This window comes from Petaurus breviceps, unplaced genomic scaffold, assembly GCF_028583685.1.
Source record: "Petaurus breviceps papuanus isolate PSGF00001 unplaced genomic scaffold, PetGlider_PUasm1.0 90822, whole genome shotgun sequence".
NCBI classification, from domain to species: domain Eukaryota; kingdom Metazoa; phylum Chordata; class Mammalia; order Diprotodontia; family Petauridae; genus Petaurus; species Petaurus breviceps.
In genome coordinates, this window is record NW_027187351.1 from 11442622 (window position 1) to 11456731 (window position 14110).

Sequence of the window (14110 nt, forward strand, 5' to 3'; positions counted from 1 at the left end):
ACATTCCTGCTACCATTATAAGTAATTTCAAATTTTTGTTGTGTCCTTTGAATTTTCTAGTTATATGATCTTTCCATTTACAAATTTGAAATAGTTTGACCTCTTTATCTTTAAATGCCTTATTTAAATAGTATTTCTGAAACCATATTAAATAGTAGTATGAGTAGACAATGTACTTATTTGGGGGGAGGATTTCTAATGTTTCCTCATTGTATATAATGTGGCCCATTGGTACAAGGAGATGTTCTACCTAACTCCCTTCTTCACTTCTTCTTTCCTCTTGTCTTTCCATCCTTTCCCAGTGATTTCATAGATATAGCAGGATCTATTAATAATGATTAACATCTTTTATAGGGAATGAAGAGTTGCAAAAATTCACTTTCCCATTCTCCCACCCAACCCTCCAATTGAAATAAAAAACAAAATAAAACGAAAACCCCTTTACAAACATGTTTATTCTATTAAAACAAATATTTATATTAGCCATATCTAAAAAAAATTTGCATTATTAATTTCGAGTCCCTCACCTCTCTATCAAGTGGTAGGTATCATATTTAATCATTAGACCTCATTAGAATCATGGTTTATCATTACACCAATCGTTGTTCCTAAGTCTTCAGAGTTATTTGTCTTTACAATGTTATTATCATTGTATAAATTGTTCTCCAGGTCTGTTCATTTCACTCTGCATTGGTTCATAAAAATCCTCCAAAGTTTCTCTAAAACTATCATTTCTTTTAGCACAGTAGTATTCCATCACATTTATGTACCATAACTAGTTTAGCTTTTTCCTAATTGCTAAGTTTCTAATTCTTTGCTGTCACAGAAAGAGCTATAAATTTCTTTGTACATCTTTAGAGTTGGTTGAGACTAATTCCTCTCTTAATTTAATCTTTCTTGTTTTCCGTTTTTTGTTCTCTCTCCCTCTTATTTCCTTGTTGAGTGAAATGCATTTTTGAACCAAAGCATATGTATTCTTCCCTTTGACTAATTCAGATGATAGTGATGGTCAAATGTTGGCCACTGCCCCCACCTCTTCCTTCTTGTTTTTATAGACTTCTCGCACACTCCAAATATATGAGATTATTTCCCTTCTCCTCTGCCCCCCCAACAGTGTTTTCCTTTTCTGTTCTCTTTCCATTCTTCTTTGAAGATCCTCAAGACATAACTGAACCCACTTACAGACTTTCTAATTAAATTCCCTTTTTGACACCTGATGATTATAAAGTTGTAAGGGAACACATCACATCTCTGTATATTACAATGTAAGCAGTTTATCCTTGCTTAATCCCCTAATGATTGTTCATATTTACTTTTTTTGTGTTTCACTTAGCTTGTGTGTTTGAACTTAAAAGTTTCTATGTAGCTATGGTCTTTTCATCAGGAATGCGTGGGAATCCTGTTTTTCATTGAAGGTTAATTTTTTTGGACCTGTAGGATTATATTCTTTTTTGTTTGTTTGTTTTTAGTTTTCAGCATTCATTTCCATAAGGTTTTGAGTTACAAATTTTCTCACTTGTCTTTCCCCAACCCACCAGCCCAAAATAGCGATCCCACTGACTGCCTCTTCCCCCAATCTGCTCTCTCTTATATCCTCCCCCATTCCCCCTCTGACTTTCTAGTAGGGCAAGATGGATTTCTATACCCCGGCGCCTGTTTATCTTATTTCCCAGTTGCATGTAAAAATAGTAATAATAGTATATATATATTTAAACATTTGATCTTAAAACTTGGATTTCCAGATTCTTTCCCTTCTTCTCTCATCACCCACCCCTACTGGGAAGGTAAGACAATTCAATATAGTTTGTACATGTGTAGTTATGCAAAACATTTCCATAGTGGATATATTGTGAAAAGACTGACTATACTACCCTTCATCCTATCCAGCCCCCCACTTATTCTATTTTCTATTTTGACCCTGTCCATTTTCAAAAGTGTGTGCTTGTAACTACCCTTCTGCCCTCCCTTCTATCATCTCCCCTCTTATCCCCTTCCCCCCTACTTTCCTGTAGGGTAAGATACCCAGTTTATTGTTTATGTTATTCTCTCCTTAAGCCAAATTCAATGAGAGTACAGTTGACCCATTCCCTTTTGCCTTCCTGTTCTTCCCCTCCATTGTGACAGTTTTCCCTTGCCTCTTTTATATGAGATAATTTACCCTATTCTGTCTCTCCCTGTCTCTTCTTGTTATATTCCTCTCTCACCTCTTAATTTTATTTTTTAGATATCATCCCTTCCTATTCAAGTGATCCTGTGCCCTCTGTCTATGTATACATGCACATATATATATACACACACTGATGTGTATTTATATGCACATATACCCTCCTATATAAATATATGTGTGTGTGTGTGTGTGTGTATACACACACACACATGCACACATATATTCCCTTCAACTATCCTCATACTGAGAAAAGTCTCATGAGTTACAATTATCCTTTTTCCATGTAGGAATGTAAATAGTTCAACTTTAATTTTCTTCCGATTTCTTTTTCCTGTTTTCTTTCTCATGCTTCTCTTGGTTCTTGTATTTGAACGTCAGATTTTCTATTAAACTCTGGTTTTTTTATCAAGAATGCTTGGAAGTCCTCTCTTTAATTGAATGACCATGTTTTTCTCTGAAGCATTATACTCAGTTTTGCTGGGTAGGTGATTCTTGGTTTTAGTCCTAGCTCCTTTGACCTCAGGAATATCATATTCCAAGACCTTTGATCCCTAATGTAGAAGCTGCTAGATCTTGTGTTATCCTGATTGTGTTTCCACAATACTCAATTGTTTCTTCCTGGCTGCTTGTAACATTTTCTCCTTGACCTGGGAACTCTGGAATTTAGCTATGATATTCCTAGAAGTTTTCTTTTTTGGGATCTTTTTCAAGAAGTGATCGATGAGTTCTTTCAATTTTTATTTTGTCCTCTGGTTCTAGAATATCAGGGCAATTTTCCTTGAGAATTTCTTAAAGGATGATTTCTAAGTTTTTTAAATTTATCTCTCCTGTACCTATTTTCCAAGTCAGTGGTTTTTCCAGTGAGATATTTAACACTGCCTTCTATTTTTTCATCTGTTTGGATCTGTTTGATAGTATCTTGATTTCTCATAAAGTCTTTAGCTTACATTTGCTTCAGTCTAATTCTGAAGGAATTATTCTATTCAGTGACCTTTTGAAATTCCTTTTCCATCTGGCAAATTTGGCTTTTTAAGGCATTCTTCTCCTCATTGGCTTTTTGGGCCTCTTTTACCATTTGAGTTAGTCTATTTTTTAAGGTGTTTTCTTCAGTCCAGGTTGTTGACTCTCTTTTCATGATTTTCTTGCATCATTCTAATTTCTCTTCCCAGTTTTTCTTCTGCTTCTCTTACTTGGTTTCCAAAATCCTTCTTGAGCTCCTTCATGGCCTGTAACTAGTTCATATTTTTCTTGGAAGCTTTTGATGCAGGAGTTCTGTCTTCATTGTCTTCCTCCTGTTCCATGTGTTGATCTTTTTTTGTCCCCAAAAAAGGAATCTAAGGTTTGATTACTCTGCTTGCTTTGCTTCCTCATATTGCCAGTCAATTACTTGACTTTTGAGCTCTTTGCCAGGGTAGAACTCTGCTTCCTGAGAGGAGAGCTTTGTCCCAAATCTATGGGGTTTTTGCAGCTGCTGGAGCTATTAAGAGGGCGCCCTTTTTGCAGCCCCCACAAGCTCTGGCCCACTGGCCACACACCTTAGGACCTCTACCCAAGACAGTGATCCAGAACCTAGGAGGTTAAAGCAAGAGTGATTACCCTCTGAATGGTCGCTTGGTCCCCCTACGAATTGCAGGTCAGGAGCTCTGGAAGTAGCCTCCCAGGGAAGCAGCTGTAGCTGCGCTGTGACTCCACCACCTCTCACCAGGGGCAGGGTCTGGACCATGCCCTTCCCTTCCAACAGAGTATCCGACTGACGTTTTACTTGTTCTTTGGCATTTATGGATTGAGGAGTCTGGAAACCATCACAGCTGCTGGTGATTCACCCTCCTGAAGTCTGCTCCAACAGCCACTTGTCAGGGCTGCCCTGAGGCCAAAATGAGATGGCTCAAGGGGGATGGTGCAGGGCTCCCAGCATGCTGTGATAGACCCTTCCTGTAGGCCTCCTGGGCTGCCTTTAGCGGGAGATTTGTTTCTCTCTGTTAGTTTGTAGGTTCTGTGGCTCTAAAATTTGTTTAGTCATATTTTATAGGTATTGAGGTGGTTGTTGCGGGAGCTCATGGAATTTGACGCTTCTGTGCCACCATCTTGGCTCCTCCCCTCTGTAGGATTATATTCAGTTATACTGATTAAATTGTTCTTGATTATATGTCAGTCGATTCCCTTTGCCTTCTTGATAGTATTCTAAGCTACGTATTGGAGAAGGAAATAGTAAACTATTTTAGTATGTTTGTCAAGAAAACTGCCAAATGGAGTTACAAAGAGTTGGACACAAGTGAAAGACTGAACAACAACAAAAGGCTCTATGAATTCCTTTATAGAGGTGCTTGTTAAATCATGTGTGTTCATGGCTCTTTGATACTTGAATTCTTTCTGGCTACTTGTACTTTTTCATCGAACTGAAAGCTGTGTAATTTTGGCTATGCTTTTCCTATGAGTTTTCATTTTGGGGTTTCTTTCAAGAGGTTAGTGGTAGGTTCTTTTATTTTCTGCTTTGCCCTGTAGTTCTAAGAGATCTGGGAAGTTTTCTTTTAAGAGTTTTTGAAATAGAATTTCTAGGTTCTTCTGTTGTTCATGGCTTTTAGGTAGTCCAGGGATTCTTAAATTATCTGTTGTTGATCTGTTTTCCAGGTTAGTAGTTTTTGCTAGATACCTCACATCTTTTTCTACTTTTGTTTTCCCAGTCTTTTGGCTTGTTTTTAATATTTCTTATTGTCTTATGGGCACATTGGCTTCTAATTGGTTCATTCTAAATTTCAGTGAAATTCATTGTTTGGGCAAGATTTTGTACCTGTTTTGCCAAAGTGTGGATTTATTGATCAGTTCTTTCTTTCATAGATTTCCCCCCCATTTTCCCTCCCAGCTCATTTAATTTTTTTCTTAATTTTAAACTCTTCTTTAAAAACTTTTTAAAATTCTTAACTTCATTTCTGACAGGAATTATAGTTGCATTTGTGCCCAAACTGCATTTTTCTTTGAAGCTTGTGTTTGATATTTTAGAATTATTCTTTTCAGGTTTGTATCTTGAATAAGTCTGTATCACCACAGTAACTTTTTAGGGTGGGATTCTTTTTGTTTGCTTATTCTCCTGATGGGCTTTCTGATTTGATACCTTTCTGTTAGGGCCAAGATGAGCCCTGGAGGGAATATCTGTGCTGGTGCTATTTATGCTTGAGGAAATTATTGAGGAGTTAAGTTTTGTGTTATGCCAGTATCTTGGAGATATGTCTCAAGCTGGGAACCTGCAAGTTTTCAGTGTTTCCAGAGTGGTCTGATCCAGGACTGGCAAAGTCAAATCACTGCTACCTGGGTCTGAGTTCTGATTTGGGTTTGGGTCTGAGCAGCAAGTCCTGTGGGCTTTCCATTTGGAGTTTCAATAGACTGCTGCTGAGCACAGCCACTGTCATTTGTCTAGTAGTTCTACTGGTTCAGAGTGACAGAAATGTAGACTTCCCTTTGGTCTATTCCTGTCCCAGTTATAGCTTTGCAGACTTCAGAATTATCTAGAAGCTGAAGCTGAAACCCTACTCTACTAACGTGATCAGAGCTACAGAGCTTTTGCTTGCTTCTTATTTGCTCCATTCTTGGCAAACAGCCTAGGGCCAACAACCACTTCTCACCCTGAAATGCTACCCCTAGCCACTAGTATCTTCAGTTTGCTCTAGGTCTGTGACCCTTGAACTGGGTAGTGAGCATAAGAATTGCCAGTCCTACAGCCTATACATCCCTTTATGCTGGATCTGGAACCTTTTCTTGCCTTGGTGCACAAACTCTCCCTTATACTAGAATACTCTGTATGATGCTCTCTTGGCCAGTCATCATTCTGAAGACTTCTCTGACTCTCTGTGCCAACCTGGACTAGAAAAATGACTCACTGTTCTGCTGATTTTTTTCTAGATTTCTGGGGAGGGGAACGTTGCTGTACTTCATTGCTACTCTTTAGCTTGACTCTGTTGTGTTTACCTAGAATATCTTTCTAGACTTCTTCAGGTTCTCATTTTTTCCTGGTTGAACTCTGGACTTTATTTTTTCCTGCTTTTCAGCTCCCTTTTATACGTTGTCTTCATTGGAATGTAAGGTTTCTTGGAGACACAGGGTCTATCTTTCTGCTTATATTTTTATTTTCAGTTCTTAATATATTTATGTATAGTAAAATGGGTAATAAATGCTTGTTAATTGACTGACTTTTCAAAAGCATCATGAATGGATCTTGTTGTATTTCAGCAAAGCTCTTTTCTGAATTACCAATATACTACTTTTGCAGTTTTAAAATTTCTTTCTTTATATTTAAACACCTCTGTATTCCTCATATCTTGCTGAGTTAGGATGACTTTTTCCTCTTGTTCTATTCAGTTAATCAGTTCTTTTAAAAATATTTTTGTTTTCCTGTTGATTAGTGAGGTAGGCCTGTAATTTTAATTTTTATTGTTATCATTTTTTAGAATAGCCTATTTGTTTCATAAGAACTGAGTAGCCTATTTTCTTTCTACATGTGTTAAAAAATTTAACAGGACTTTGTTAAGAAGCTATGACTATATGCAAGGCACTATTCTTGTTGCTGGTGATGCAGAGACTTTGAAGAATCTGACTTATACACAAATAAGTAAATAAAGAATAATTTGAGAATGGAATGCATTATAATCACTGGGTGAGGGGAGGGATCGGAAAAGACTTTATGAAGGACATGTATAATACCTGGACTGAGTCTCAAAGAAAAACCCCACATCTAAATGGGTAGAAGTGAAGGCATTCTCATTATGGGCACCTGCACAGAGCCATGGAGACAGGAACTAGAATGTCAAGTCCAAAAAATTGCTAGTAGGTTAGTTTGCTTTGACCATGTAATGTCATGAGTTGAATAACATGAAAGATCTTGAAAAGTAGGTAAGAGCCTTGTTATGCATGGCTTTAAGTGTCTGACTCAAAGTTTATATTTTGTCTTCAAGGTTTTTGAGCAGGAGAATGATATGATAAGACTAATATCTTAGAACATCTGCCAACCTTGTGAAGAGTGTATTGGAGAGTGAAAGATTCTAAGCAGAAGAACCATTTGTTGAAACAGTTAAGGCAAGATATGATAAGTGACTGAATGATGGTATCGCCTCTGTGAATAGAGAGATGAGGAAAGACTTGAGAGGTTGTAGAGGTAGAATCAGTAAAACTTCACAATGTGTATATAGAATTTTACATCATTTACCTAGACACTCAAAGTTGGAAGAAAACCCAAGACAGAACTTTAGGGGACACTGATCCTTAGTGGGTGGGATAGATGAATGATGATCCAGCAACCAGACAGTTAAAAAAACAAGGCCTGAGATGAGGATAGGAAATAGTGTCAGGGAATCCAAGGGAGGAAAAAAGTACAGTGTCAGAAGCTTCAGAGGGGTCATTTAGAATGAGGATTAAAGAAAAAGTAATCATATTTAACAGCTGAAATGATTCATAACTAGGGAGAGAATTTTGAGTGCAGTAGTGGGTTCAGAAACTAGTTTACAAGGAGTTGAGAAATGAAAGGGAGTGTAGAAATAAGGTCATGAGTACAAAGTGCTGTTTTTAGGAATTTGGCCATTAAAAAGTGATTTGGCAGAACCAATTGAAGGTTTTTTCAGTATGGGGAGAGACTTGGGCATATTTGTAGGTGACTAGGAAAGAACAAATCAAACAGAAATTGAAGGTTAGAGGGAGCAGGAAATAATGATTTGATTTTTACCAACAGAGAAGTTTTTATGGTACTAGAAGTGATGAATCCTTTGGAGAGGGAAGCAGCATTTCATCTTGTGATATGAATCCTAAATATTGAGAACAGATTGAACAGATTTCACAGGGCTCAGAAGTAATCATAGGATCCAGTAGCCTAAAATTTTATAGGGGAAGTCAATTTAGGATGGATGAGAAATTACGAAAACTGAAATTTTGAAGACAAAGACAAACAATTCTCATGAATAGGTAAAAGGAGAATTCATGAATTTTCTGAAGGGACTCATTTAAGTGAATGAGGAACTTACCAGCCAACTTAAGTTTTCTAAAAGACATTTAAAAAATAGAAGCAAGGATAGATAACATTTTGTAAGAATTATTTCAAGAGTGCTAAAACTCAGAATGAGCTAAGGCTATTAAAGCCAAAAATTAAAAAGGAAATAATTTTGTGGGTTTTTTTTTTTTTTAAATCTGTGTTAGGATATCACATGGAGAATAGGGGATAGGATTATTTCTTAGGGTGGATAGGATAGCATAGTGATAACAGGTGACAGGGGAAGGCAGAGTTCTCTAGTTCTTATTTTGCTTTAATTTTCTTTTTCCAGTAGGATGGACTTTATATTGGAAAGGAAGTCAAAATGAACACAGCCAGTAGGAAGACTATGAAGGGGAGGGTAACCTGGGGTGGTTCTAAAGTATTTCCATTTTGTGCCTTATGATGTTTGATGAAAGAATTAGGGATATATAGCTTGTAGAGAAGATTTAGTGGTAGGGGGGAAGGAAGGAAGTGTAGTAGTTGTCTTCTACTATTTCAGAGGCTGTTATGTGAAAAGAGAGATTTAACCTGTTCTGAGCTCCAGAGAGTTATCCAAGAGAAGAGCAGGGCATGTACGTTGAAAGTAAGCAAGAGTTAGGCGGGATGTCAGGGAAATGTTCCTGTCATTTCAACTATCCAGATGTTGAATATAATACTTCCTCAGAAAGTGATGATTTGCCCTTATTGCAGGTTTTCAAGCAAATGCTAAATGGCCACTTTTTGGATATATTGTGTAGTGGGCATTCTTTTTCAGGTATGATTGGATTAATGACTAATGAGGTCTGAATTCTGAAATGCAGTGATTCAGTGTTATTTCCTGGACCAGAAGGGATGGGTCAAGAACAAGTAAGAAGTGCCAGCTTTTCCCTACAGACTAAAACAAAAGAGAAAAAAGGGACAATATTAGAGGTGTCTTGAGGTCTTTGTGTAAAGTAGAACTCCCTTCCCTCTTCCAGACTTCCCCAGTTATTGTTGAAGACAGCTCTATCATTCTGGTCAGTCATCATGCAATTTCATTGTCATCATTCTTTGCTCTCATCCCACATTCCTGATAAATTGCCAAATTCCAAAATAGCAAGGGGATAAGGCATACTCATAATTCATTCCACATATGGAACAAGCATTCAGTTTCTATTCTCTTGAGTCTTGGGAACTATAGGCCCTCTAGTATCTTTAGCACCCTGAACCTTAATATTTTTCCAATTTAAAATATTGAAACATTTATATAATGATGTGAATCCTCTTTCTTGTCTGACTTCTGCTGCTTCTTTCCATGTGGTATAGGGATTATTTGTTCTTAAAAGGTTTGGAAAAAACAATTTAAGAATTTGTCTTAAATTTAAAAAAAAAATTTTTTTTTTAAATAAGACAGCTAATGGTCAGTCTGATTTTACCTTCCCACAGAATTGGTTTATTCCTGTTTAATTTTGGCTTTTTATATTTGTTAGACTGTTTTTATTTATGTTAGACCATTTTTCAAGTCTCCAAGTTTATTAACTATCATTTAGTCTTAATTTTTAAAATTTTGAGTGATTTTTCATTTAATTATTTTTATTACCTACTACATACTTTACAAATTTATTACCATACTGCAAACACTTTACAAATATTATCTCGTTTAATCCTTACAACCACCCCTGAAAGGCAGGTTCTATTATTATACCAATTTACAATTAAAGCTACTGAGGCAGATCGATTAAATAACTTTCCCAGGGTTACACAGCTAGGAAGTGTCTGTGGCTGGATTTAAACTCAGTTCTTCCTGACTCCAAGTCAAAACGTACTCCACTTAAGCCACCTACCTGCCTCTTAAGAATTCATTAACAACAAAATATTTAAAATAAAATTAAAAGTACATTACACATAAAATCTAAGAAATTATTGCTGCATAAAATATGAAAAAATTGAAAGAATAGCCAAAATCCCAGACTGGCTTTTGATAATAAAATTGACAAGTCATTATTAAATTACTTTTTAAAGAAGGTAACACAAATTTGTAATGAAGGTGAAGGAGAAATGAATGATCGCATCTCAGGAAAGTAGAAGGCTAGGTAAGGTCATCTGTCAGCTGGGAAGGGGAATGGAGGTGTGGGTTTAAGTCATAATGAGAGGTCTGATAAAGAGATGGTCTTATAGCCTCAAGGGCCCAATTAACATTAGATATTAGTTGGAGAACCACAGACCATCTCCACTTATGACCAGCGCATGAATAGAAATGTAGAATGAACTTGGATGGTGGGTGTAATTTGAAATTGGGGGTTGGCTGAATGCTACTGATACTATCAGTGGGGAGAAGAACCAAGAGATTCTAAGACTGATTGTATGTAGTTAAATGAGTTATCCATCCTATTGAGAAAGGAGGGAAGCTAGAACTGAACTGGCAGTGGATTGTGAAAAGTAGGAAGCGTGAAGAGATTAGAAATCATAGGAAAATAGAAAAAGGGTTTAGCAGAAAGGAATTGAATGGTTGTGCAACTTTAGAGTTTTAGATCTTGTTGGTAGAAGTTATAAAGGGCATGTAGATACGCTAGGTCTCATCTCTTATCCCTGTAACTCAAATGAAAACTTGCTGCCTGAAAGATTTGAGAACAGAAAGTCTGGCTAATGATAAGAGGTTACCTGACCCAATATTGTGCTACTTATGTCTTTTTGAATCATACCTTAATTTTTGATCTTTCAAAATCCTCAATAGATAGCAGTTTTAGGTTTTCATTTAGCCTCATAGATGGTGGTTACAGGCATTCTTCTACTTGTTTTCTTTGTTTTTAAATTAAAACCCCAATAAGAGCAACCTATAACCTTTATGTAACAATACGCTTCCAGTTTCTGATTGTAGGTGAGTACAAGAATATCTAACCTGGACAGCTTTATTTGTTTGGCAAATAAAATTAACGATAACAAAATAACATAACTTTCATGTCCAGTCTTTTTTGTATAAGAATCCTTTTAGATAAAATTATTCTAAGAACTTAAAGACCATAGGAAAGCATAGTAATGCTTAGCTTTTATACAGATTGTACCTCTTCCTTACTATACAATTTGAACTTTGATCTTTGGTATTGGAGGGGTGCAGTTGGTCTCTTGAAGGCTGCAAGTTAAATAACTTTGTTGTTCAAAACTGACTGAGTGAACATTGTCAGATTGAAAAAGGCTTTTTTATAAAGGGATTTCTGAGATTAATGTTCTATACCTAATTTCATCATCTAACTTACTGGCAGCAGTTGAGAAACTACAGGCAAGGGGACCTTTATAGAAGAAGAGTCTCCTAGGGAATTCTGTTTGATGACATTGCCAGGTCAACTTGTGGCAAAAGCAGCCTAAAACTTTTCCCTGTCTGTAGAACCTTGAAGTAGCTAAAGATAACTTTTTACTTTTTAACATGTTAATATTCTCCTTCAGAGAACTTATGATACAGGTGGATAACTTTTAATTTACTATTAATGATTGTTCTCTAAAGTTATCATAGATTTTAATATAGTGCCAAGCATGTAGAAGGCAATGAGAAATTTGTTATCGCTCCTGATAAAAGTAAATTAAGCTCTTTGACCGAAGCTGCGCTTAAAAAAAAAATCTAAATGAATCGTTGCCCTTTAAATTACAGGAAAAAGTGAAAAGTAAAGATTATGTTGACCAGGAGAAGGACAGAGTTGCTTTAACTCTAGCTCGTCTAGCTCGCCATGTGGAGGTCGACAAACAGCAGAAAGAAGAGAAGAATAAAGCTTTCCGGGTAATGTGATGATTTCATATGTTCTTTAACTAAAATCTAGAATCCTTTTGAGTTTTATATTGTCATAAGGGAAAAACTTAAGACAGAAAAAAACCTAACTGAATTCAAGCACAACTGGATCTTTAGTTTGTTTTTCATTAGCCTTTTGCTTCCAGGTTATTAGCTCATGAATATTTGAGCATTTTTATATTTAGAGAAAGAGAAAGAAAATGAAAGTGAATTGGCCTTTGATTTTGTGTTAAGAATTAGGGTTAGGGGGCGGAGCCAAGATGGCGGAATAGACCAGGACTTCCCCACTGCTCCAGCTTCCACCTTCCCCAATCCATGTAAAAAGAGGACTCTAAACAAACTTTGGAGCTACAGAACCCACAAAATGACACAGAGAAGCTAACCTCCCGCTGAGGACAGCCCAGCAGGCCGGCAGGAATTGGCCAGTGCAGCACTCTGGGAGCCCAACACAGCCCCACACCAAGGTTTTAGCCCCAGGACAGGCCTGACCAGCAGTGGGCCAGAGGGACTCCAGATCAGCAGCAGCTGTGGCCGTTTCCAGAATTATCAACACATAGATGCAAAGGACAAAGTGAGAGGTCAGTGCAGTCTGAACTTTGGGACCCAGTAAGTGGGGGTGCAGGCTTTTGCCCCCCTGGGCGAGAAGCCACTGAGACTCCATCCAGCGCCACGTGGCAGCTTCAGCTCCTGGCCTGCAGAGTGTAGGGGGACTAAGCACCAGTCTGAGGGGTAATCGCTCTTGCTTTAACCTTCTTGGATCTCTATTGTTAGGGTGGAGGTCCTGGGGTGTGTGTCCAGCTTGCCAGAGAGTGTGGAGACCTCAGAGAAGGCACCCATCTAATACCTCCGGCAGCTGAGAAAACCCCAGCATTTGGGACAAAAGCTCCCCTATCTAGTGGCAGAGTCCTACTGTGGCAAAAAGCCCAGGGGTCAAGGGACTGAGGGATGATAATGACCAGGCAAAGGAAACAAAGCAGACAGAGTTAGACTCCTATTTGGGGGACAAAAAGGAGCAGGAGCTCCTTTGTTGACAAAAGCGTGGAACAGGAGGAAGACAGTGAAGTCAGAACTCCTGCACCAAAAGCTTCAAAGAAAAATACAAGCTGGTTACAGGCCATAGAGGACCTTAAGAAGCATATAAGAGAAGTGGAGGAAAAATTGGGAAGAGAAATGAGAACAATGCAAGAAAATTATGAAATGACAGTCAACAGCCTGACTGAGGAAAATCAAACCTTAAAAAACAGACTGACTCAAATGGTAAAAGAGGCTCAAAAAGGCAATGAGGAGAAGAATGCCTTAAAAAGCTGAATTTGCCAGATGGAAAAATAATCTCAAAAGCTCAATGAGGAGAATCATTGCTTCAGAATTAGATTGGAGCAAATGTAAGCCAATGACTTTATGAGAAATCAAGATGCTGTTAAACAGATCCAAACAAATGAAAGAATAGAAGGCAATGTGAAATATCTCATGGGAAAAACCACTAACGTGGAAAATAGATCCAGGAGAGATAATTTAAAAATTATTGGACTACCTGAAAGCCATGATCAAAGTAAGAACCTAGAAATCATCCTCCTGGAAGTTCTCAAAGAAAACTTCCCTGATGTTTTAGAACCAGAGGGCAAAATAGAGGTGGAAAGAATCCACCGATCACCTCCTGAAAAAGATCCCTAAAAGAAAACTCCTAGGAATATTATAGCCAGGTTCCAGAATTCCCAGATTAAGGAGAGAATATTACAAGCAGCCAGGAAGAAACAATTTGAATATTGTGGAAACACAGTCAGGATAACCCAGGATCTGGCAGCTTCTACACTGAGGGATCGAAGGGCTTAGAATATGATATTCCAGAGGTCAAGGCAGCTGGGATTAAAACCAGGAGTCACCTACTCAGCAAAACTGAGTATCATGTTTCAGGGGAAAATATGGTCATTCAGTGTAATAGAGGACTTTCAAGCATTCTTGCTGAAAAAAACCAGAGTTGAATAGAAAATTTGACATTCAGATACAAGAAGCAAGAGAAGTTTGAGAAGGTAAACAGGGAAAAGAAATCATAAGGAACTTATCAAAGTTGAACTATTAACTTTCCTGCATGTAAAAACAATAATTGTAACTTATAAAACTTTTCTCAGTAGTTGAAGGGAATAGAAATATATAGATGTCTATATATGAGGGTATATGGGCATATGAATACATATGTGAA

General features: G+C 37.4%; 1 protein-coding gene across 5 annotated transcripts in view; it reads left to right on the top strand.

The window, feature by feature from the left end:
* ZNF451 (zinc finger protein 451) overlaps window positions 1-14110 on the top strand; it is a 135580-nt gene that overhangs the window by 69219 nt on the left and 52251 nt on the right. For all 5 annotated transcript variants that reach the window (XR_011164970.1, XM_069070678.1, XM_069070679.1 and 2 more), the window contains exon 4: window positions 11779-11904. Coding sequence is in view for 4 of the 5 variants with exons in the window: in XM_069070678.1 (XP_068926779.1) it covers window positions 11779-11904 (126 nt within the window). In the remaining variant the exon portion in view is untranslated. The remainder of the gene's footprint in view (window positions 1-11778; window positions 11905-14110) is intronic.